The 24,957-nt window shown below is 37.8% G+C and overlaps 1 protein-coding gene and 1 non-coding gene across 3 annotated transcripts in view; both read left to right on the top strand.

The window, feature by feature from the left end:
- The first annotated feature begins 8,972 nt into the window (after nucleotides 1–8,972).
- Trnas-cga (transfer RNA serine (anticodon CGA)) lies at nucleotides 8,973–9,054 on the top strand. Its single transcript has one exon. It is a non-coding gene; the product is annotated as a tRNA-Ser (tRNA).
- Nucleotides 9,055–9,254: 200 nt separating this feature from the next.
- The window catches only part of LOC129722738 (beta-glucuronidase), a 54,620-nt gene continuing 38,917 nt past the window's right edge, over nucleotides 9,255–24,957 (top strand). Inside the window, exon 1 of one of the 2 annotated variants that reach the window (XM_055676431.1) lies at nucleotides 9,255–9,479. In XM_055676431.1, coding sequence (XP_055532406.1) covers nucleotides 9,398–9,479 — 82 coding nt within the window. In that variant the 5' untranslated portion in view covers nucleotides 9,255–9,397. Of the gene's footprint in view, nucleotides 9,480–18,946; nucleotides 19,213–24,957 lie in introns of those variants that run through there. The other variant, XM_055676433.1, reaches the window with a different exon arrangement.

The raw sequence follows: 24,957 nt of genomic DNA, 5'->3' as shown, positions 1-24,957 counted from the left end.
AAATATCGCACTCTGGGCGCTCTGCCAGAGGCCGCTTGATCTTCATTTGGCCCTGTTTGTACACGAGGCGTGCGGACAGCTCATGTGAAGTCTGTCCACAATAGAGGCATTATTCGGCATCTCTATCACAGGCATCATCAGTATTTGCCACAACGTGCTTTATTGCCGCTCTATTTTTTTTTTCCTTGCCGTTCACCTTATTCCCATGGTTGTATATAACATTCGGATTGCGATACACACATCCTTCAGTACACAGCCGCTCTATTGCCAAGTTTGCTTATTTGCCACGAATGCTGTCGGTAAGGTACCCAAGCAACAATTGAAACATAATAAAAAAATAAATTGTGATCATTTGTTGCACTAATGAAATTCCGAGGTTTTAGGAAACATTTTTTGTTACTACGATGAAATTTCAAAGAAACAAGCAACAACTAAAGTTGCATCGCTGCTTCAAAAAACTTTACACCAACAACGTCATTCACGTGGTTGGATTTGTTGTTGAAACGTGTAAACGGCATTTGAAAACCTAACCTTCACTGAATAGATCTAGTGGGTGGAGCATATAGGTTGCCAACGGAATGCTTGCGAGATACAAAAAACAAACACACAAAAATACTTCTAAAAGTTGCTGTCATGTTCTGAAGCCATGTAACAGCAACTTTTGTTCGATCGTTAACCTTATATTTGTTTTTGAGCTGAGATTATTTACTGCGTTGTAACTTTTGGGTACTTGAACTAGAAGTCGTCCAAAGAGTGTGGGTCTCTAAAACGAAATGTGATAAATTGCTTTGAATTTCATTATCACGCTGAGGTGCTGATGAATTGAAGAAGCAAAATTAAAAACTGGTAATGACCATTGGAATGATAAGGGAAGCAATATTTAAAACTGAGCCATGAACTTGCAAGTGTTTCTACAGCAAATGACGTAAATAGTACAAACGAGAGAATTGCATGAAAATCGATAACTGGAGTTGAATCCTCAAATTTCTGGAAATAATCAAAGATAAATCGCTATACAGACAATCTCTTTCTATTCTGACCATTTGCCATTCTACAATCTTACCACAATGCCATGAAGTTTCTATTGCGCCCTAGTTGCTGCTACGATGCATGTTCGTAGCTGAAATTTTACCATGCAGCATTTACCATGTTGTTATCAAATTCCATGCATAAGTTCATACACATTGCGGTTTCATTCTTGAAACTTGTGTTGAAACAACGAAAATGTTGCAATTGGCTCCACCTCCTGCGCTTTTTTTTGTCATTGTATAAGAAACTGAGATGTAACTGCAACTTAATTTCGCATAAGAATTTGTTGCTGTGATGCACAAAGTTCATAATCGAAACAAATTTTGCTGCTTGGGTACCGAGCAGTTTGTATTTTACTCCTTACGCTTATTCTTCCTACAGATTTTTCTAAAAGCCGTCACACGACATTCGTCATAGACAAATAAAAAAGGGGATAAATGTCTTCGGTGGATTTGGGCTGTTACCGAAACGCGCTGTTTGTGTAGTGCTGACACGAACGTCTGTATAAAGAAAACAACTTCTTCTCTCTTCTACATTCGCTATTCCGAAGACATCCTTCAAATAATACCGAATCGACACACGAAATACATTTTTTGGTTCCTTTAGTGATGCTCTGTTGCCATTACGTTCTCAATGTGATGCGACTGCTAGCGCGGGTGGGTATCACAAACAAACAGCAACAGAAAAAGTATTCTGAGAAGACAGTAAAAAATAGCTGTACTCTTGGGATGCCACGGGTAGACGCACGTTGTTGACGCTCACGTTGCTTGGCAAAGCGAAACAAGTCTGATTGGAGGTTAGTTTTTACTTCCCTCGTCGAGCGATACTGAATGCAATCCAGTATCATTACCAGTTGAAGGTTACATTAGTTTCAATAGCCGGTTTCAGCCTTCAGGGGATCCTCTAGAGTCAAACTCGAGTCGGTGACCACCGCCGTCGATCTCCACTACGCGAGGTGCGATGTACACGTGTTACTCCCGTGTAAAGGTTAAACACCGAAACACGTAGTTGTCCGTCGTTTGTTCAGACTTTGGTAATCTCAGTCATGGCTGAAAACTGTTTAACTAGATTCTTAAAATTTGAATTGTATTTGAGGGTTATATACCTTTGCTCGAGGAAAAAAAGATAGCTTGGAATTTATTTTTTTCGTGTAGCACCTTTTTTATTGCATGAAGGTAGTATTTTTTCAGTAGTACAGTTATTCGACAGCAAAAGAAAAACAAGTTTGTTCATAAGAAATACAAATTACTTGTAGAGTAATGGCCGTTTTCCCGAAACGCCTATTTTTTGAAGAAGTTTGTGGTGTTTACGATAGAGATCCAGTAGATGAACGGAAAGAAACTTATTTTATTTCATTAGTTTAGGAGTGTGCCGGGTATCTGAACGATCATTTTCAGAAGTATTTTGTCAATATTTTGTAAGTATTTTGTAAACATGTTTAGAGCGCTAAAAATTGCATTAAATTTTTTCTCTATCTCCGCGGAGAGAAATCAGTTTTTACATCGAAAAATGACATTCAAGCTTTTATCACTCAGCAACCGCATGCACAATTGGCACAAACTATTTGCATGTTGAAGATCAATCTGTTCTCTAACGGCTTAGAATATTTTCATCGTTAGAAATTTCAAGTATAGTTGTTAAACTGTTATCAAAGTTTATATGCCAGATAATACCATAAGGCGTCACCCGCGGGGAATGGGTTAAGTTAAACTTAGAGTGTCGAAAAACGATCGTCCAACGAGCGGGGAATTTAATAACGATAGAAGATCGATTCAGTGTTTTACCACAATCGTAAACATGGCAGTCATTTTTTGAGAAACACCATTCCGAGATAAACGCGTATAAAGCTTCAAGTTTAACTCATACGGCTGTGACGAGGCGCGCTTAAAATCGCTCTATTTTCTCCTTGCTCAGATCTTTATGAAAATTTGTAAAAATGTTCTTAAGAAGTTGCACTTCAAGATAATGCAATAAATTTTGTTTTCTATTTTTTGAAAACTAAAAAGATATATAACCTCTTAAAGCTAGCACTTTGGACCGGAAAAACACAACCCACGGTCCCATCGATTTTTTTCAAATACAGTTATACGTGCTGGGTCGGTTTCTGCGATGTTCCTGATTTGACTATTAGGGCCTTGTACCCGGGAGGATAAGGCGGAAGAACGAGTTGGATTCCGCCTCCGGAATCAAACATGTTGTTTTCATGGTCTATAGTGGATAGTGTATAATTAAAACCTTTTTTCATCATTCATCAGCATAGTAGAAAACAACAACAAGGGAAAAAACTTCTCTTCTAAAGGTGCTTTTTTCCACAGCGAGCACACAAACGGTGTTCAGTCTCGCAAACGTTGGCAGCAGTATTGCACGAATAACCGCTGTCCAAAAAGGTTTAAGCTCGGGATGGAACCCTCCAAAGTAAAAGCTCCAGAGAAATTCTTGCCATTCAGAACTTTTCGTCTTTCGTTTACGGAGTATTCGAGTTAACTTGTTGGAGAGATTAACACTACAGGGTATACAGCACAGTGATGAAAGGGATTCTGAATAACAAGGTACTCCATTTTGTTAGGTGCTTAGTAATGGGTTCGAAACTTGACAAAATCACACCATGCCGAAAGATCTTCATTTACGATTGGCGATATTGTGTCTGTGGTTTTTTTGTTTTTTGTTTACACGACTGACCGCGCCAGGACACTCTATCAGAAAACAAACTGACTCCAAGCTGTGGATCTTCACTGGCTACTGCTTGGCTGTTCGGTGGAATGAGGAACACTGTGCGTTTCGAGTATATTGTTTATTCCATCGCAGTGAAGTTAATGTCAGCAACTGATAACTTCTAAAGAAGACGGCAGTGACGCTGCCCCTCTTATATAGGTGAACCGATGCCGAATTAATTTATCAAGAAGAAGAAAAAAGTCGATTTTTGTTGTCATTATTATTTTGTTGCTTCCGTATGCAACAACGACATTATGCATATGCACTAAGAATTTCTCCTAATGCATAATTTTAATGAAGTCTAATTTATGAAATGAATCTTACACTGAAAATGATTTCGAATGCACAACAGCTTACTAATTTAAGAAACGTGCAAAGATGTCATCAACTACAATTAACTAATTTTTTTTTATTTTGAAGCAGCACGACAGCTTCAAAGTTTTAGAAGATTTTTTTATCCTGACAAATAAGTTTTTTTTTTTTCATTAACCTTTAATCTTGCATTACATTCACTAAATTACGACGAGAAATAATATGCATGTATTATTTGTCAGGTTAAAAACAACAAAAAGATCATCTGAATGTGTTCAAATGATGAAAATAGAATCAGAATAAATCTTAGTAAATGAACAATTATAAAAATTTCCCTTGACTTACGAACACAAACTGTTTTATAAATTTGTATTTTAGGAAAAACTTTTGTTCTTTTGATATTATACCGGTCACGATTGTTTACTAAACACCAAAAATAAAAGAAAAGAAAAATTGAACTTATTTTCGTAGCATAAATGTTTAATTCTTGTTGAATAATATTGGTCGACTAAAGCGAAAAAAATTTTACTCAAAGTTCAAAATAGTTACCCTAAAAGATTATAGCCTTTGAATATAGCTTTTTTTTTAACTTTGAACATAGGCTTTTCATTATCTTTAAATCTTGGCAACAGCTGGTGGATTTTTATGCCTCCACAAACATGGTCTTCTCTTGAGGAGAGATTTCTGAATAAAGAGAAATACAGACTCGTGCAATTTTGCGTGAAAATGCTCTTTTTTAAAACAACTGCAGCTGATGTTCAGCAACTCTTCGCAATACTTCAACAGGTTAGGTGTGGGTTAACATCCATTCTAAACAATGTATTCAGTGCTCACCTCCATCTGGCATATATGCATTGCAGCACTTGATCAAAACTGTTCCGATGGAACTCGTGTAGAGTCAGATAAAGAAACCAACAGGGACTGACCGATTCACATTGCCACGGACGCTATCAACAGTTGATAAGAAGAAATAGTTTAACGCATTGCACATACGCGTGCGGGTAAAACGACACCAGAAAAAAAACCTCCACCCTGAAGCGATGATAAGGTACTATCAACAAATATTATGTGTGATATAGTAAAACTGCATTAAAGTGTAGTATGTAGAACAAGCTGTCTCTTTTCTTCTCTTTTGGCTTTTCTCGAGTATGCTAACGTCTATTTTATATGAGACATAATATGTTACTACTCGCTCTACAAAATACACGAATCATTAACATTACCAGGCGGCGAAAATTTGAATCAACTGCAAGCAATATTAAGTCTTGAAGAGAAGTCAATTTAAACCAATTCAACATTATTTTAAGCTCATGCTAAAGAAGCTGCCGTACAACAATCACCTGTCACATCACAAACTTTCAAAATAAGGGATAGCCCAATGAACAAGTTTGTGCGGTCTTATCACTACTACTTCTAGCAAACACTTCAAGGCACTTTCCGATTGACGATGCAGATGACCGATTCTAGGACGCCGTCGCTGAGAGCATTCACAGGAGGTCAAACGAATCGGAACCAAGCTTTGTTTGCTCTGCTCTCCACCAGACGAGGGAAGTTTTTGCAAAAAAAAATCCCAATCGTCCAATTCCCGAATGTATTACTCATCTGACTGGGAGGCACTAGGCGCGGGTACGCGTTCAACGGTCACGTTCAATCGGCGGCAACCATGCGTAAAGGTCGCCATCATCCGCTGTATACACAATCTTCTAGTCCAGCGGTTCTCAACCTTTTTTGTCCACGTACCCCTAGGTGATATTTTTCATATCGATTGTACCCCTTGGCTTGGAATGTTCTCGCATAGTGGAGAGAGTAGTGGTAGATCATGTTGTGGTAACGGGTGACAACTAAAAATCTGAATTTTTTGAGGGCTCAACTATAATCCGCCAGGAAGGAAGCTGAAGACCAGCCTGCGTAGTGGACAGAAAAAGACTTTTCCCGTTTTTGTCAATTCATGGTTCAAGCCTAGCGGTTTGGATATCAATTAAAATATATACCAGAAAGAAAGTTTGAACTACATTATGATTCCATTTTTTTTTTTTCAAAACATTATACAGATGAATTGTGTATGTGATTTAGCCAGAAAAAATATCATCACAGTGCGTCAAAAACACAAACGTTTCTAAGCAATCACTCGACTCCATTTGTACCCCAAGTACGCAACCCAACGAATCCACCCCAGTGTCGTCCAATCGAAGATTTCCTTGGGATTTTGAGTTCCTTTGGTGCAAAAATAACTGTAAATCAACGAATTGCGAACAGTTGATCGGTAAAATCAAGAGGTGCATTCGAAAAGCGGACTTGAAGGCCGTACAACGCTCTTGTTTCGGCATCAAAGGAAAACTTCGTCGAGAGGCCGGTAACGGACCTTTCTCAAATGTTCAATATTTTTTGTTAGTTCACAATGAATATATCTTCATGAGAAATAATCAGTTTTTCTTTAATATCTTCCACCTTTTATTGACAGCTGTAGAAAAAAAATCCAAATTTTTTGTTGTCACCTGTAAGTTTGGTTCAGGTTTCAAAATGAACTATGGTTTGTTTGATTGCTACAGTCATGTTTTAGGAAAAAGATTGAACAACAAATGAAGTATTATAAAGAAAAATTGCTTTGTCCGCCATTACTGATTTTTCTTTCGCGTACCCCCTGAAAGCTTTCGAGTACCCCCAGGGGTACGCGTACCCCAGGTTGAAAACCGCTGTTCTAGTCGCTCGGAAGAGTATTGATTCCCAGATCACACTCTCAGGCTTTAGTGCGTAGGTGATCTCGATCCCTTCGTTCTTTGCAAATGAGCACGAAACAACAGCCTGACGTATCTACCAACATTCTTGACGATATCCACAGTCTAACTCTTACTGTGTTGTTGCCAAGGTTGTGTACAGGCGCTGAAGGGTTGAAACATTAGTAATTATGAAGTCGTCTAACTCTATTAGAATATCCTATCGAAATATTCAGTTAAAACAAATCAGCTGGAACAGATAAAACATATAATTTGGATTAACAATCGATTATATCGTAAACCTGAAACTGAGTTTAAATATGAAAGCTGTAAAACGTTAATTCACTGTCAAGTACGGCAAATTTCTTGGGGACAACAAATATCCCATAGTTTGACGTTGATACAAAAATACGCTGATGTCAATAAATCGGTGCTCGAAGGACGTTGAAACCAAGCTCTGAAAAATTAAAAATTAATTTTGATAACCTCCTTCAAATAAAATTCCTGCGCACGGCTGCGGTAGTTGTTAATGCCGGTGTCATGCTGTGAGACGACCAGTGTCAATATTTGCACAGCGGTTGAAAGTGGTCTGCAACTTCTGCACTGCCGCTCATAGCAAGTCCGTCCCATTTGCGTTTTGGTGCTGATGAGAAAACAGCAATTAAAAACCGTAACACTTTAAGTGAAATTTTGCACTCAAATGCTTTTTCAATCAAAACCATCAACAGAATTTAGTACTGCAATGACAATCTAACACTTTTGCATCATAAAACTTGCATAAACACCGAAATTTGATAAAAATTTATTGATAATCATAAGCTGGGACTCACATGCGATTACTTTTAGAGTACGTAGCCAGAATGATAGCAAGTCAGTCCCATAGCCAGCTACGACCGGTGATGAAAAACAAACTACTGCAAATCGATGGCGGTGCTATAGCTTGCGTTTAGAATGAATCCATCGCTGGTCAATTCATAAATGACCTTCTCTCGTGCTTCATTAAACAAGTTTTTTGTGAGAAGCATAACACAATGTACCAACTGCTCAAAACAAAATTAGATTTTGTTTTTACATTTGATACTACTGATAAATTCGAAATCAGTTTATGTGTAGGAACTTGTTCTAAATTGTCCTGAGAGCGGTCACACGTTCGTGACGGCGGACAGCTTCCACGTGATGAAAGAACACCTATAGGAAAATGTTTGCTCCGTTTAAAACAGCTAAGTAGCGTACTGAAGTATTTGATATGACTGACAAATTCTTCAAAACGAAATTCACAACAATAATTGAACAATTCTTGCCCACGTCTTTTCATAAAATACGGATAAAATACGGAAACTAGTATTTACTAGAGAATGCTTTAACTAACAATACAGTGACACGCGATCACTTTTGCTATGGGACAAACCGACTTGCTATTTTTTTCATAGTTCCTCAGAACAAAGTATTCAAAAATATTTGTTTCATCGAAAGTAGATATAAAAAGGAATTGATTTCATAAATAAACTCAAAATTGACAAAAATGCAATTGGGACGGACTTGCCATGAGCGGCAGTGCAGTTGGCAGACAACCAGGCAGTCAAGTGGTGCTTCTGGGGGTAATGAGTTAATTGGTTGATCAACTTCACTGCAGTAAATAGGTACTATTTGCCACTACTGCTGTGCGGGTGGTGATCGCCACGCTTTGGGGATCCTTCGAAAGGTCATTCGAAGCAATAATCGAGCAGTTCTGTTCTAGCATGGTAAAGAAAAGTTTGCATCGAACGGCAGCTCTGCAATAATGCCTTTTCTTGCATTCCTTTTACGGCGCGGTATTTGCGTCTTGTTCTGGAAGCCGGGTTTTCTGCTGTCTGCATGGCGTGCACCGTACAAGGAAACTTGCTCACAATGTTCTTGATTCATGTTTCGTTTTGCTTATTTTCGTGTTCGGCCGTTTGGTGACTTTCAGTTTTACGACGCTCGTTTGCCGGCTGCCGTCGATTCTGAGCTCTGTACGAATGCATCGTTTTTGTTTATACAGCTTTACTTTGTTTACAACGGTGATTACGACTCGAATGAACACGGTGTGAAGCAAAAATACAATAAGCAAATGAACGTGACTATGAACCAGTATGTGTTCATGAATTGATAACCATATTGAACAAAAAACTGTTTACACACGACGACGTATTAGTTGTATCACATTAAGCACAACTCCATCTACAAGCAGTCGTGGCCGAGTGGTTAAGGCGTCTGACTCGAAATCAGATTCCCTCTGGGAGCGTAGGTTCGAATCCTACCGGCTGCGAATTTTTTTATTTAGCTCCTATTCCAATCCCTCCACTATAAGTTCTGACATCACAGTTGATTTCACACAGCAGAGCCATCTTTTGACACTTACCTGAACGTACCATAATGTTTATAGCAATTCTACATGTTGGGTTTTTAGAGGGCACGCTCGAACTGAGCTCACAACTACCAGCTACTAAATTCGGTATCTGTCATCCACCGGCACGGGGGTGCGAAAACTTGTTTTTGTCCAGTCGACGTCTGCAGTATGTAAGTCGCGTTTGTTGTTTATTTTTTCGCTTCATGATAACAAGACGTAATTAGGGTGTGTTTATGTGCCTCCGAGTCAGTGAAGGTTGTGAATGTTGAAAGTGAGTCCCTTGTCGCCGTCGAACAGCTGGTGGCGAATTCAAGTTCTAGGCAAACTTGTTGCCTGGTACAATGGTAAGTAATGCGGTAATCCGCCTATACTGAGACACAGTAAACTCGTTCGTTCTCCAGCTGGTGGCAGTGATTGAATAACTTACCGGCCAATACTCGGCTAGTTCACCAATGTAAACAAACAGAGAAGCAAAACCAATCGATTTTTTTTTTCAACTAGCGCGCCCAATTTCATTGGACATACACAATGCACTTTCGTTTGGTCGGCAGATGTTATAATTGAGGCTAAAACTCGTCAACGTCATTCACTTCAGCCAAAGTGTACACGTATCCAGAGGTTTCCCCCTGAAAAGGGAAACCCCAATCGAGATGAAAGTAAGAATGCGTGACAAAAACAAAACCCGTGTCCTTCAATTAGCGAAATGGCGATGACAAGGCGGCTTTTGTCGTCACTTTTGTGCCAATTGACAATGATGGCAATCTGGATCATGGACCGTTGAACTTCCTGCAAGATCCGACTAGAAGAAATAGCAGCTGTAACAAAGTGGGCGTACCGGGAAATGGTTAATTTGCATCAATCGCAATATCTTGTAGCTGGTTTGAGCTTAAAACTTAGTGTATTCGGATTTGTTAGAGTTTATTTATTTATCAATTATCATCTACAACTTTAAGTTTTTTCAGTTCGCACGTGTTTGACAGAACCTGTTCGCAGAATGTATGTTTCTTTACGCAATGAGTTTCCAAAAGCGTCGCCTTATTCAAATAGATTATTCCGGTAATGCGATGTGTGAAAACGCGGCATAACAAAACTGTGTGTCTACTTTGAGACGCTACCTAGAAATGCATGACAGCCTCACGTTATTTTTTTTTTTCAATCAAGATCGTCAATATTACGTGTTCTTTCAGTAAATAAAAAGAAAAAAAAATAGGTTCGTAGAATGATTAAAAAGTATTGAATGTTACGAATATAGTCATGAAAGGCTCTGAGGTTAAAATAAATAGTTAAAGGTCATAGCAACTATTGGTTAAAAAACGCGAGGTGCACTAATCGAAAGAACAAAAAAATCACCTTACAGACACAGTACGTTGTCATACATGTTTCAATGAAATGAAAGCATGCAAGTTGTCAATATCTGCTTGTTCCTCGTTTCAAAATGTCGACGTTCATATTGCAGGGGTGTTTTGACGTGGGACGTTTTTGTTTTCTATACTGGGATGCATTCCACATGATGGATAACAATAACCAATATGATGTTGGATAGACAAAAAGTTGTACAATTTTGTAATATTCTAGTTATCACTATTTTTCATTGCTGAGCCGTAAAATTTGATAAAAAGTTTCAAGGCTAAGTTTATGCAAACAATGAACCAATCACATGCGAGCATTCCTTGCACAGACGACATGAACAGACACCAACTATACCCTGCGATAAAAAAATATGAAAAGTTTGCTATACTAAAAATAAAAAAGTTAACTTTTATGTGTTAAGAGATAGAAGAATAGTTTATTCGGCAAAGTTGTAGAAAATTCAAAAATATGAAAGTTTGTTGAACAAATGAAAATCCTATCTTTTTCGGTACAAAATTATAAAGTATAGTATGTACATGGAACTTATATAAAAGCTAGTTTTTTGTACTTAACTTTTGTTAGTTGTATTTTACACGAAAGTGTAGTTCGGAAGAATTGTGAGGTCACGCAAAACACACATTTTTGCCAAAGATCATATATCTCCAGGACTTTTCTGGTTTCTGGTAATGTGAAAAAAAGATTTTTTTCCAAACTTAACTCTCTAGTGCCCAAATTAGTTTTTAGACGGACTTCGAACAAATCACTATGAAGCTTTATAAACAATTTTTAAGTCCTTTTCGAAGCATTTTAGAGATTTAACTGAAGACCGTCTAGAGGCGACACTGGGCACTAGAGGGTTAAAGTTTTATTTTAAGAATGTGAACACTTAATACTGTGAGAAATTCAGAGCATATGTATTGAAAACAGCCCGTCAGCCCGTTGATTTGTACGGTTGGTACCCAAAGCCACCATTGGTGTATAAAGTCCTTGTTCACGGGGCTAAGATGATCTCAAATTTTCTTATCCCTAATGGCCAGTTACCGCAAAAGGCCCAAGAGCTCCGGAACAAGAACAATCGAAACTATAGGAAAGATCACACCAGAAAGTTTTCCTGAATTGCAACCAATCGGTTATTGTTGACTTCTAGTCCGGTGATAACAACCGTAAGGGGATTCCCAAAAATAGATCCGCGTCCTGTAGAGCGCAAATTTCGTGCGGATGTGCATGCTGCAGGATCTCAGCTGTTACATAAACCGTGAAAGGACAGGACTGCTTGCGAATGCTATTCGTCGCTTCATTTCTCGGTTAACACTTGCGTACCTAATCCCTCTTGAGTCAAAAAAATTAAAATTCTTTTATCTGCCATTCCGCAAGATCTAAACCGAATTTGATCGAACCTTTTTCAAAAGATCGCAAATTTATCATAGTTTGTGGGACAGCCCGATCAATCAAACATATCAGGATTATAACTAATCTTGATATTTTGTTGCGAACGTTTTGAATCAACTTGTGTTCTAAACTTGGTCTCGTTAATAGTTAAAATATTAAAATTCCTATCAAAATTACTTACTGATCATTACAGATTATAGCAAGTTTTGTATGGTTTTTGGCAGAAAAAGATCAGAATTAGTTAGAATGTACAATATTTTGTAAATTGAATAACAAATTTTGTAATAAATATACTTTGAAAATACACACTTTTGAACATTCAACTGTATGATAACAAATTTGATATGATTCTGTACCTTTTATCATTCTGGCATATCAAGAATATTACAGGCTTTGTTATTCATTGACTGTTTCATAGATACCTCCATCTATCACTATCTCAGTACCGTTTCTTTGCACGCTAGCTCTCGAATCAGCTTAATTAGTTTTGAAACCGTGTCAAACTATAATCTGCCATCATTCGTTGCGCTTAATTGAATCGTATGCCACCTTGAAATCTATAAACTCATGATGAGTTTAGTTAACTTCTCTGAACTTGTCAAGGATTTGACGCAAGGTTAACATTTGGTCCGTGGTAGATTGCCCTTTCTGAAAACTGCACTGATACTCTTCGACAAAGGCTTCCTTAAACGGCCACAGTCTATTAAACAGGATGCGGGAGAGAATTGAGGCGTGTGCGGTAAGTAGAATTGAGGAGTGTTATGCCTCGATAATTACTGCAATCGAGTCTGTAACCCTTTTTATAGACTGAGCAAATGAGTCCGTCCGTGGTAATTTGTCTTCGGCTCAAACTTTCAAGGTGGGCCGATGTATTGCAGGCAACAGCTGATCACTCCCGGCTTTGAAAAGTTCGGCTCGAAGGCTCTCTTTTCCAGCTGCTTTATGGTTTTTCACCTCTTTACAAGCCTCCCTAACCTCATCTAAACTTGGTAGATCCACAGCTTGTCCACCATCCTCAATTTCTCTCCTGTTTTCGTCGACGGCTCTATCCACTTCGCCGTTCAAAAACACCTCTTAATGTTGTTTCTATCGTTGGTCACCAGTGTCTCATCGGTTATCAGGTTCCCCTCGTTGTCGTTGCACTTGGCAGGGATCTTTTCGTGTCGTGCCTGTCGTTCCTTGCGTTGATGGTTTTCTTTTCGGCCGCTCTCCTACCGATAACTCTCTTTCATCTGGCGAGTCACACGATTTAATGCAACAATCGTGCGAGCACAAGCTCGGTTTTTCTCGTCTATCATCTATTGTGCTCTGCATCGAACCACGTGTTGAGTATGGTTCCTGTGGTCATGCCTAACAACTCGCGCTGTATTTCTGACCGTATCGCGGATGTGCCTCCACTGTTCGTTCAGGACTCCAACTGGTTCATCCATCCGCTCATCAACATTCCAAGTGTACTCAGCAGCAACTCCGTCAGCCGGGCGCGAATCGTTCCCATGTGTGTTTCAGGATATAGTTTCGTGCAAAGTTTATGCTAAAAATTGCCTGCGGCGAAGTTCACCACCCTCAAGCGATTCTCGTTACTGGTATCATCGAGGCTGTGTCCACCAATAATGGGACAGAGAAACTACTCCCGTCTAACATGTGCGTTTGCGTCTCCAATGACGATTTTAATATCATGTTTTGAGCACTTTCTACATTCCTTATCGAGTAGCTAGTAGAACTCCTCCTTGATACATCCTTGATACATTGATCAGGCTGTAATTGAAGAACCTGCCTTTAATTCTCAACCAAATGACCCACTTGATCTGTTTTCTTGTATGACGAAACTGATGCTTCGTTCACTTCTGTTGCCGCCACTGTAGTAGATGTGGTCTTCGGTTAGGTTCCCACCGTACAGTGTTCGGAAAGGACTGAAATCAGGGTGAAATTAATAACTACTAAGGGTTGTCTCCTAGATGAACGATGTCTTCTCGAATGTTAATCTTGAAACTATTGACCATTATTTGGTAATGGCTAAACAATATAAAACTTTACCACCAATTTGTTAAGGAAGCGAAATAGAAGGATAATCTTCCTTGGATATGACGTTAGTATATGATGTTTTTTTTTCGACAAAATTTGAGAAGCTTGAATTTCGATAATACGAGTGGCGCTCTAAGCTTGCATTGTTTGCTAAAAAATTTTCGCTTGTGCATCGTTCTTGTTGATGATGTTGTGAATGTTTAGGCGAAAATTGTCCAGTAAACTTTTAAGCTCCTGTCTCTATGACCACGAGGGAACATTATAGTCTTTGAATGAGCGCGGGTATCGGTGAGGATACCATTTAAAGCTATGTTTAAAACTGGAGTGCCATGCGTTTTATCATACTTATTTAGTGGAGGGCTTAGTTCCATGAACAACTCTAACAAGGATATCCAAAGTCATTAGAATGCTAGAGTAAGGCCATATAATTACCAATTTGATACCATTGTAACATTTTATACTACTACATTCTGTAATAAATCACCTGGTTAAACAATGTGAAAATAGAGTAGTTGTGAGTTCAGAAGAGGTCTCTTTTTTCAACTAAGTTAATTGAATGACAACTTATTAATCTGAGCATTATGATGCATTTTCGCATAGTTCAAACCTTGCAAAAATGATTCCCGAAAAATGCCTGTACGATGCATTAAGTTTGAAATTTGACTTTTTTTCTCGACTATATGCAGTTCTAGATTATTGTACGCTGGTTCACCGATCTGATCTCGATTACTCGTATACCGGTCGGTACCACGACGTGGGATAGGACTGAATCTGACTGAATCACTCGAAAAAAAGCACAAAGAATCCGGTTTTAAATGAAACATTTGGGTCTCTGGTAACAAGTGCTCTACAACCGAATAAATTTGCTTGAAATCCACCGAAATACTCCAAAGTCGACTATTTTAAACCTTCTCGTGAAAAATGTGGAGATTTCGCGAAAGTCTGTAAAAATATTGAAAACCGCGTGCATAAATCTGCTCAAAATCTACCTACGAAATATGAAAGCTTGCGTTTCACAGGCAAAAAGGTTCATCTCAATAGAAATCACTAAAGCACTGAAATTCACCAAATCAACTGTGATCAAACGTTTCGAGAACGGATGACCGTGATCCGGAAGGATCAGTGTAGGCGTCGAGGAACATACGATCGACGGCTGAACTAGAAGGTATTGAGGGCAATCATGGTCACCCTAGGAGTCTCGGATTGGGATATCGCTCAAAAATATGGTGCTATAAACAGAACCTTCTGTAAGGAGGCTAAAACACACGCTCTAAAGTTGTACGAAACGTTTCTGACGGAGTACAAAGGATGCTTGCCCACACGCAAAAGTTCAAGCTTACATGCTCTCATGCCCTACGCACATTAAATGCTCTGGCTTTGCACAACAAATGTGTCAAAAGGATAACGCAACAGTTGCGTAATGAATACATTGACAGAGATCAAAATCAGATTATGTATAATACACACAAAATCTTAGTGTTTCGGTAGACTTCGGTTTTGGGCAAACGATCAGTTTTGGGGCGCTCAAAAACCGCTGGTTACTTTCGCGAGTCGGTGCGTATCAAAAGCTCGTGCATCCCTAATCACCGTCAGCAACCGAAATAGCCAATAGCGAGCCTTGTTGCAACAGAATTTACTGACGCTGGTGCCAGTAACGAGGAACCGAATGCATATGAATACCATCCGTCCTGATTTAGCAGGACATGTACTGATTTTGAGACCCATATGAAGCGTCCTGATTTATTTTTCATATTTTAGCATTTGTCCTGATTTTTTTGAATGATGCCGGACATTCAAAAAGTAGCAGTTCAGTCCTTTCATCTTGACTCCGGGAAGAAACGAACTTATTTTGAACGAGTTTTTTCTTTGATTGAATCTTGAAGAGAGAAACTGTCTAGTCGTTGAAACCGTTAAACGTTTTTTGACAATTGTTAAGTTTATTTCGAACAGTTTCTTAGTGTTGCATTTTTTTAGATATCTACTAACACCGCTGAATCGTTCGAGAAATACGTTAAATATGAGTCTTCTGGCGTATTTTGAAGTGCAAATCGCAAATTACGTGTTTTATTTATTGATACCTCAAAAAATAAAAATAGCTTGGAACAAACTATTGCTGGAAATAAATTGTCCTGATTTTAAACTCCGACCAAATGGTAACACTGCATATGAATAAAACCAGAGTCGTTAAATGCAAAATATGTTAAACAAATGCAATGTATTTTTAATTGTTATTGATTCGATGATGTTTTTGAATGACCGGATTCATGATAGTGAATCGAGCAGTTCATATTTGCATTAACCTAGTCAGTACCAAGATCATCTACTGCTTGCACTTCTATAACGATAGCAGCATTCTGAAAAATATTACCAATACCAGTACAAATCATCATGGCAATACTAGCACACATACTTCAAAAGTGTTTTGATTTTGAGCCGTCCAATACATTGAACATTTGCTAGAGCACCAAATGCGTTATGAACAACACTCATTCATTGTACTGGTTCCGAAACAGTACAAAAGATGCTCTGATGTGGTTACGCACAGTCCAACTTTTGCGTGCATGAATGACGTAACTGTCGGAAAAAGTCGATTGTGTTCCCAGTTTTAAAAAAAGGTAATAAAAGCGACGTATCTAACTGTCGTGTCACTATGCGCTGGCCCAAAGTTTTTCGAGATACTGATGAACGCAGAGCTCTTCCGGGCAGCAGATTCATATATTCCGCATGACCATCATGGATTCTTTTCTGGCCTCCGACAGAGTTAACCACCGTATCCTCACAGACAAACAGACGTGCCTCTTCGAAATAAAATCCTGAAAATCTTTCATCCTTATTCAAAACGTTACACTCAGGCGCCATGCCTATTTTCGTAAAACGGTTTTTGTTCTTGCTAATGGCGCTTGCTTAAATCAACACCAGCCGCATTACTGACGGCTGACTATCTGTAGAGGGTTCTGTAGAGTCAGGAAAATTCATTACCCGGTCAGGTGCTCTGCAAGGCAGCAACTTGGGGCCACTACTATTCACCATTTTTTTTCAACGACATCTGTCTAGCACTGCAAAAAGACTGTAAACTACTGTATGCCGATGATTCAAAAATGTATTACCTAATCAAAACTCCTGTCGACTGTGAAATCCTACAAAGTGTAATTAACATATTTGACGACTGGTGTCAACACACCCTCCCAGCTGGTCTCGAGGTACACAACCCAGTCTTCGTAGGTTCGAGTCTCGACTCGGAAGAGACTGTTAGTGTCAGTAGGGTCGTAACGCCTAACCCCGCAATTGTTCTGTACACTCAACAGTTGGCTGCGAAGTCTGTGTATAATAAACACAAGGTCGAGTTCCAAATCGGAATGTAGCACCAAGGCTTTGCTTTGCTTTGTCAACACAACATGATGGTTATCAGTGTATCGAAATGTTGATTGATTACTTTTGCGAGGAAAAAACATCCTATTCAATGGAACTATCGTATAGGCGATGAAACTATTACCAGAACTAACGTGGGCGAGATCTTGGGGTTATACTTGATGCAAAGTTGAACTTCCGGGGACACTACAGTCACATAATCAACGAATCTAGGCAGAATTTCGGGTTCATTCTCCGGGAGTCAACCGATTTTTCCTTACTACCTGCGCTCTATGTACTATAGCCTTGTGCAATATGTTCAGGAAACAGCTGCCGTCGTATGGAGCCCTTTTCGCAGTATCTGGATAACCTGAAAAAGTCCAATCAAAATTCATAAAATTCCCTTTAAGGCTACTACCTTGGAGAAATCCAGATGCGCTACCTTCATACGAAGACCTGTGCAGACATTTAGGAATGGACACTCTCGAAAAGCGACGAAATGTGCAAAAGGTGATTTTTGTCGCAAAGACTCTGCTATAGGATGGATTCTCCATAAAACAGATGTAAACGTGCTGCCATTAGTTTTTAAGTGTTCATTTAGCCTGTTTGTCCGATGAACGTAAACAAATACATAAACTAATAAACAAATTTCAAAGGAAGCAAGTTTCATCCATGTTCTTCTTTAGCATTTAAATTAATTAATTGATTATTAGTTACGATTAAACTCATTTATTAGCAAATTGAATAGCAAAATTGAGTGAAACTTGTCATATTCGTAACACAACAATCTTGTACATGCAGCTATCCAACCACAGAATAAGTATTGCATTTCATACAGTTTGAATGACAGCTTTTCGCATTTAAAATCTGTTTCTCAAATGTTGCATGTTGTTTTATAGAATGTTGTCCAAAATGGTAAAGAAATACGTAGTTTCACGGTAAAATACAAAATCCTGCTGTTGAAAATCAGTTTCACTGGAAAATAGAAAGCTTGAATACATACCGAGTACAGCCAATTAAGGCCAAGCGTCGTATTCTGCTCGTTGTTATAACAGATGCAAATTTTGGTTATCGAATCAGTTATTCAAAAACATTGTATTTACCTTCCTTCTTCTCACCTGATTCAACAACTATTATGAGATAAAAAAAAAGCACAAAGCCGGTCGCCGGATGACAACATCGTTTTACCCGCATACAGCCAGAACTATGATCATATGTTTACGCACATCTTATCGGACGGCAGAAAAATGCTTTCGCGCAGGTCGCATTGCTAATACCTGCGGTCACCGGGCAGGGCAGCTTCTGTGCTTATAATACTGCATACGAGCATAAACCTACAAACGCCGCGCCGCGCTGTGTGATAAAGTAATGTATAGCTTTTTTTTTGCCTTCTTAGCCGTTGTTTTTGTTATCGTCTCCCCCTCGCGGTTTTTCCTTCCGTCGCGTCGGTGGCTGATGAACTCCTTTTGCCACTCCATTCAATACACAAACACAAGCTATCTACTCACCCGCCGTTCGTCATAGCGAATTAGTTGCCACTTGTTTCTTGTTCTCGGTTCATTTTGCTCCCTTCGCCATTCAACCCTTCTCTCCTGGGGTCTATCGGGGCTAGATGCGAAACTCCGTGCTGTTGTTGTCGTTGTTTTAAATGTTTCTGGCTGAGCTGAGCATGTATGAAAAACGGATTTTGCTTCCGACGCCTGCCGTGCACGGATGTGCATTATCGCCGGCTGACAGCGGTTCCGAACGGCGGCGGTGCCACTTTGGTATAAAAGTGATAGTTCTTCGTCCTCCGGAGTTCAGAAGTTGACCGAGTGGAGTAACGTCGTGGGTGGAGCCATCAGAGTGTCGAAAAAGTGCGAATCATTTGGTTTTAATCGTTTTGGTGAGCGTTGGAGCTGAAGAGTGAGATTCAAACTGACAGACAAAGAAGAATGGCAGTCTATCGACAGGATCGCAATGGAGCTGGTAATTTAATTCATTATGTGATTTTTTGACAATGTGATTTTTCAATGAATTCATGGAAATAGGTGCGGTTCGAACTAGCTGTTGAATACTATGAATAATTTGTTTGGTGCCTCGGTAGGATTCGTAAAACTTTGTAGGTATAGGATACATTTGTAAGCTCGTGGTAAAAGCGGTTATTACCGCACTTTTCTGCGGCATTTAATTAATGTAATTTCTATCTAGTACTATCTAGTCTAGGCTTTCTAACTCATGAATTACGTTAGAATCCGGTTAGTTAATGACATGCTGACCGAAAAGCTTCCCATTATATCCACAAGCTTGTTCATAATTCTATCTATTAATGCTTGGCCTCCAGTCACGTTCTTCAAGCTGGTGCTTGAATTATGAAAGTCGTAGCGAGGAATAGCCCAAAATAATCCTTTGGTCTAGCCATGCCTAGATTGTGGTTTGATGATGCATGGCATGTCATATATATTATTTAATTAGACATCGATAATGATTATTCTGCATCAAAACTATCATTATCATTTATTACGAAATTAGTTTTGGATTGAAGCATGGTTCAAAGGAAATACAAACCATAGAAATGTGTGTACTATACTACTATCAACATATGAGCTTGATCTCTTATTTTAAATTACGGTTTCTGAGGAAACAAAGTCGATGAAAATAGTCTATTGAGTAGCAATTTTTTGAATTACAGGCAAACTTCGATATAAGGTACATTTCGAATTTTGATTTGTACTTTATATCGAATTGTACCTTATATCGAATCATGAAACATTTTCAACAATAGGGCTTCAAACACTTCATTTTGTTGTCTTTTGTCTACATATAGTTAATTTTGGAAATAGTATCCAACTATAAGTGTGAACCGACTTGTTTTAAATACAATTCAAATCACATTTTTTTTGCTTTTTTGGAGACTTTTAGCCGCGTCCAAAAAAAAGGTAGTCCAGAGCATTAAAAATTGAAAAAAAAAATCAAGCCGTTATGTTGGTATTACTAGTTTTTTTCACCATTTATTTACAAACATATACATTGTTGTATCGAAAATACTTATTTTTTTCTTCTTGTTTTTTTAATTTTTGATTCAATGAAAAAGAACCATGAATATCTGCTTACGGCTTGAGATCTTTTTTAATTATTTCTCTGTTCCTTAGGATTTCGAACCTTGCATTTTCCTCGTTGAATTTTAAAATGACCGTTTGAACTAACGTTTCATTACACATAAAAGTGGCCCAGAAATGCACATTGCATAGTGGTTTAAAACGTGAAAAACGTTGACGATCCTTTCGAGTGTAAAAATGCCATTTAAATGCTATAGTGTATTTGACAAATTTTGTTTATATGTTAAGGAGAAACTTTTGATGCAAATAGATTCTTGATTAATCTGCCTAAAAGTGAGATGATATTTTTATTTATTTTCTTACTTATCAAATCAAACTTTGCTGAAGATACTTTGGTTCTATCTCATGAAAAGAGACAACATACAGGTAGTTTCAAAAACGCACATTCTCAAAATTTCTAAAAAAAAAAAAACAAATACCAATAAACTTAAGGAACTTTTAAGAGGCCTACTATGTCCTAGGCATTTTTTCATATTTGAGAAATACATTATTCTGCCGAACATACTTTAAGCACATTTTCAACTTTTTCCTAGGTTCTATGACGTTTTTGATAGAAAAACTCTTTTTTAAATCAAAACTTGTTTCAGCTGAGAGAGTGTTCAAGTGCAGTTTATGAAAGAAAAACTGGGTTTGGAAATTTTTTTCGAGCATTGTATTTTAAATTTCACACAGATTGTTCAGGGGTCAAACTTCAAGTTAATTTTTTTATCTGCTCTCCCGTTCCCATCCACACTATATCATGTTTTCTCGCAAAATTAAATTTTTGTACGTTTTTTCAAACTTCCGCTGAGTGTAACGTAATTTATGGACACTCCCTAAATAATCAATAGTAAGCAGAAATGTTGACAAGATAACCAGTATGTTGTTTTTAGGAGTTTCCATACCAATTTCGAGTTATTTGTAACATAATATAAATATGTACCCTATATCGAGGTAAAATGTACCTTATATCGAGTGACGCTATATCGAAGGTACCTTATAACGAGGGTACCTTATATCGAAGTTTGCCTGTATTCGTTTTGATAAAACTAAATTAATAATATCTAAATCTTGGTGCGTTCCAAACAGCTAGATTTGAAAATTGGAACAAAATTTGATCTTTAGGAATTTTTTTTCAAATTTTAAGCGGCTTCATTGTAGATTTTTGGCCAAATCTTCTTTGATTTTTCATTGTACTCTTGTGAATATTTTTTGAATCCATCTTCGTTCTCTACAAATTATTTCTAACCAATTTGCTTAAAAATTAAAAAGAGTTCAAGAAATCATATACAGTTATCACCCAATCATATTAGTACCCGATTTTATCTGCCCCCGACTTTATCACCTTTTTCACCCGATTTTATCATCATATAACATTTCATTAAAAAAATGTCAGCATGAACTGATTTTCTATTTAGATTCAATATTTTAGTACTTTTGCACAGCTCTGTGTAGAATAACATCATTCCCCTAAGAGTTAGATAGAAAATTTCCTTTTTCATTTGATTGAGATAGATGCATAGTGTCTTCAGTAAATCTCTTGCATATTACGAACCATATAAAGTTTTCTTTCAAAAAGCACTAAAAATCCCAAATTTTGTTCTAACTTTTTCCCACATTTTTCCGAATTTTTGAACCTTCTACAAAGTTGACAGCCTTCCAAAAATGCATGTTTTTGCAAAAAAATATTATGTTTTATCCATTAAAATAAGCAAGCTATTTGCCATGTAATAATATTTTTAAGGGTAATTGTACGTCCACCATCTTCAAATCTCGCAATTATTCACAAGTGGCAGTTTCACTGGCAATTAAGATACATACTTTCGTCTTTTAATTTCTATAGACAGCATCCTCGATTAATTTTTGTTTTTAAATTCATCGCTGTTGTTTCAACTACGTCATCGATTGGTTTTCTTCTTTTTCTGCTTGCGGGTGAATGAAGAAAAAGTGTAAAAAGTCTCAATTTTCATGTGTTTTGCAATGTATTGAAGAGAAGTTTTGTGAAAGGGCTATCAGTAAACCACGTATACACATTGAGGGTCGTTTCTGATCCTTCGTCCGTTACCTTAGAAAATAGCTAAAAGTCACGAGAATTAATAATCTTTTAAGCTGCTTGAGATATGTATGACACTAACAGGACAACTTCATAGCTTTATGCAAACACGAGCTAGTAGTGAAATTCATGTTTCACTTATATAAGAGCCCTCCCTTCCTCAACCTCACCAAAAACCTCACCATGTCAGATTTGGTTCCATTTGTTTGATTAGTTTTCAAGTTACGCAGAAGTTTGTGTTATATTTGTATGGGAGCCCTCCCTTTAAGAAGAGGCAGGGGTCTCGAGTTACTCTAATAACCTTTTCCGTCCTCAAAAACCCCTACATACAAATTTTCACTCCGATTGGTACAGTAGTATCCACGTCTATAAGGATCAGAGAGATAGACAGACAGCCAGAACTGCTTTTTTATATGATTAGATTTCTTGTAGTAATTTAAATCGCTGATTTTACGTATCAAATTATTGGCTTACCATCTTTCATAACAAAATATTAGTGAAAAAAGAATTCCCGATTTTATCACTTTCCCTATTTTATCACCCCAAACGTCATCAAGGGGGTGATATAATCGGATGATCACTGTATTTGCAGACTACATAAAAAGTGACTGCATATTTTTTAACCGCACCAAATGTCAAAAATTACCGTTTTCTTCTCTACCAAAACTTTAATCGAAAGCAATACCCTTTGATTCTATTTTTTAATTTACCTCAACAACAATCAAAAAGGAGTTTCTTGGGTCTTTTTATACGCGAGGTATACGCAGTATGTAGAAAAACCACGTGAAAACAGCGTAAATCCCGAAATCCGCAATAAAAACTTATTTTGCCAAAAGGTTTTTAATCATTTCTGGTGAATGTTTAAGAAAAAGAATAAATGTCCCAATTTTAATATTTTCAAATTTTTATTTTTGATTTGGCTGAAACTTGACATAGACGTTTTTATGAACAAATGATGCCATTTTGTGCTATAGGGTTAATTTTTTGGTACACGACTTATTTTTGAGAAGCTATTTAAAAATGCTATCTTGGGAAGGTATTGATGGTTACAAATATTTTCAGAGTCAAACCGGCTTGTTTGATCGGTGTGACGTCTTCGATAAAGTTGTAGATAATAATTTTGTCTTTCCGAAAATAATATACTCTTAAAATTAATGTTTTTTCTTTGAAAAAAAAAACGGTAAAACAAAAATCAAAAATCTTCTATACTTATAAGAATGCAATCCGGTCTGTCTGTCTGATCCATATAGGCTCGGAAACTACCGAACCGATCGACGTGAAAATTTGAATGTAGGAGTTTCAGGGGCCGAGAAAGGTTCCTATGATGGTTTGAGACCCCTCCCTTTTCTGGAAGGGAGGGGTCCCATACAAATGAAACACAAATTTCTGCACATCTCAAAAACTAACCAAGCAAATGGAACCAAATTTGGCATGTGGATCTTTTTAAGAGTAACAAATATGTCCATATTGGTTCAACGTCCCTCCCTCTTCTGGAAGGGAGGGGTTCCATACAGATGAAACACAAATTTCTGCATATCACGAGAACTAACCAAGTAAATAAAACCAAATTTGGTAGGTGGATGTTTTTAGGGGTAACAAATATATCCATAATAGTTTGAGACCCCTCCCTCTTCTTCAAGGGAGGGGTCCCATACAAATGAGACACGAATTTTGCACAGCTCGAGAACCAATCAACCAAATTCAACCAAATTTGGTATGTGAATGTTTTTAGAGGTAACAAATATGTCTATAATGGTTCGACTCCCTTCCCTCCTCTGTGAGGGAGGGGTTCCAAACAAATGAAACACAAATTTCGCACAGCTCAAGAACCAATCAAGCAAATATAACCAAATTTGGCAAGTGAATGTTTTTAGGTGTAACAAACATGTCCATAATGTTTCAACACCCTTCCTTCTTCTGGCATGTCTCCAAATACCATTTCGAAATCCAAGATGGCGACTTTCGGTTTCTGAAAATTAGCGGCAAATGACCAAATACCACCCAATATGGGTATTTCCGTGATTTTTATGATGTACTGAAGGCACGAATTGACCTCAGACAACATTTTTAATTGGAATATGGCGACTTAAGGTGTCCGGAAAACAGCCTAAAGTGACCAAATACCACCCAATATGAGTATCTCTGGTACCAGAATGATTCGAGGAGCTGAAAATTGACCTCAGACACCATTGTGAATTGTTAGACGACAACTTTTTTTTTATTAAAACTACAAGAGATGATAATGAAGACTGTCCGATCATGGAGAAATCAAGAAAAAAAAGTTATAATTTTCTAAAAAAAGTTATATTTTTCTCAGATAAATTTGTTTTGGAAAGACAAAATTATAATATCTTCAATTTTCACACCGACCAAAACCAATAGCACAAAATGGCATCTTTTGCCCATAGAAACATCTATGCAAAGTTTCAGCCATATCAAAAATGAACGATTAAATTGGTTGCCCGTTTTTGTGGAATTGCACATTAGTGAACAATCAGTCATTAGATTAAGTAAACTCATCAGACACTCTGAATAAACGATTGGAAAAAGAAATCCGCCTAAAAAACCGCGTAAATTCCGAAA

Source organism: Wyeomyia smithii, chromosome 2 (genome assembly GCF_029784165.1).
Source record: "Wyeomyia smithii strain HCP4-BCI-WySm-NY-G18 chromosome 2, ASM2978416v1, whole genome shotgun sequence".
NCBI lineage: Eukaryota > Metazoa > Arthropoda > Insecta > Diptera > Culicidae > Wyeomyia > Wyeomyia smithii.
Note: the sequence above shows the minus strand (reverse complement) of the source record. Positions and strands in the feature narration are given on the sequence as shown.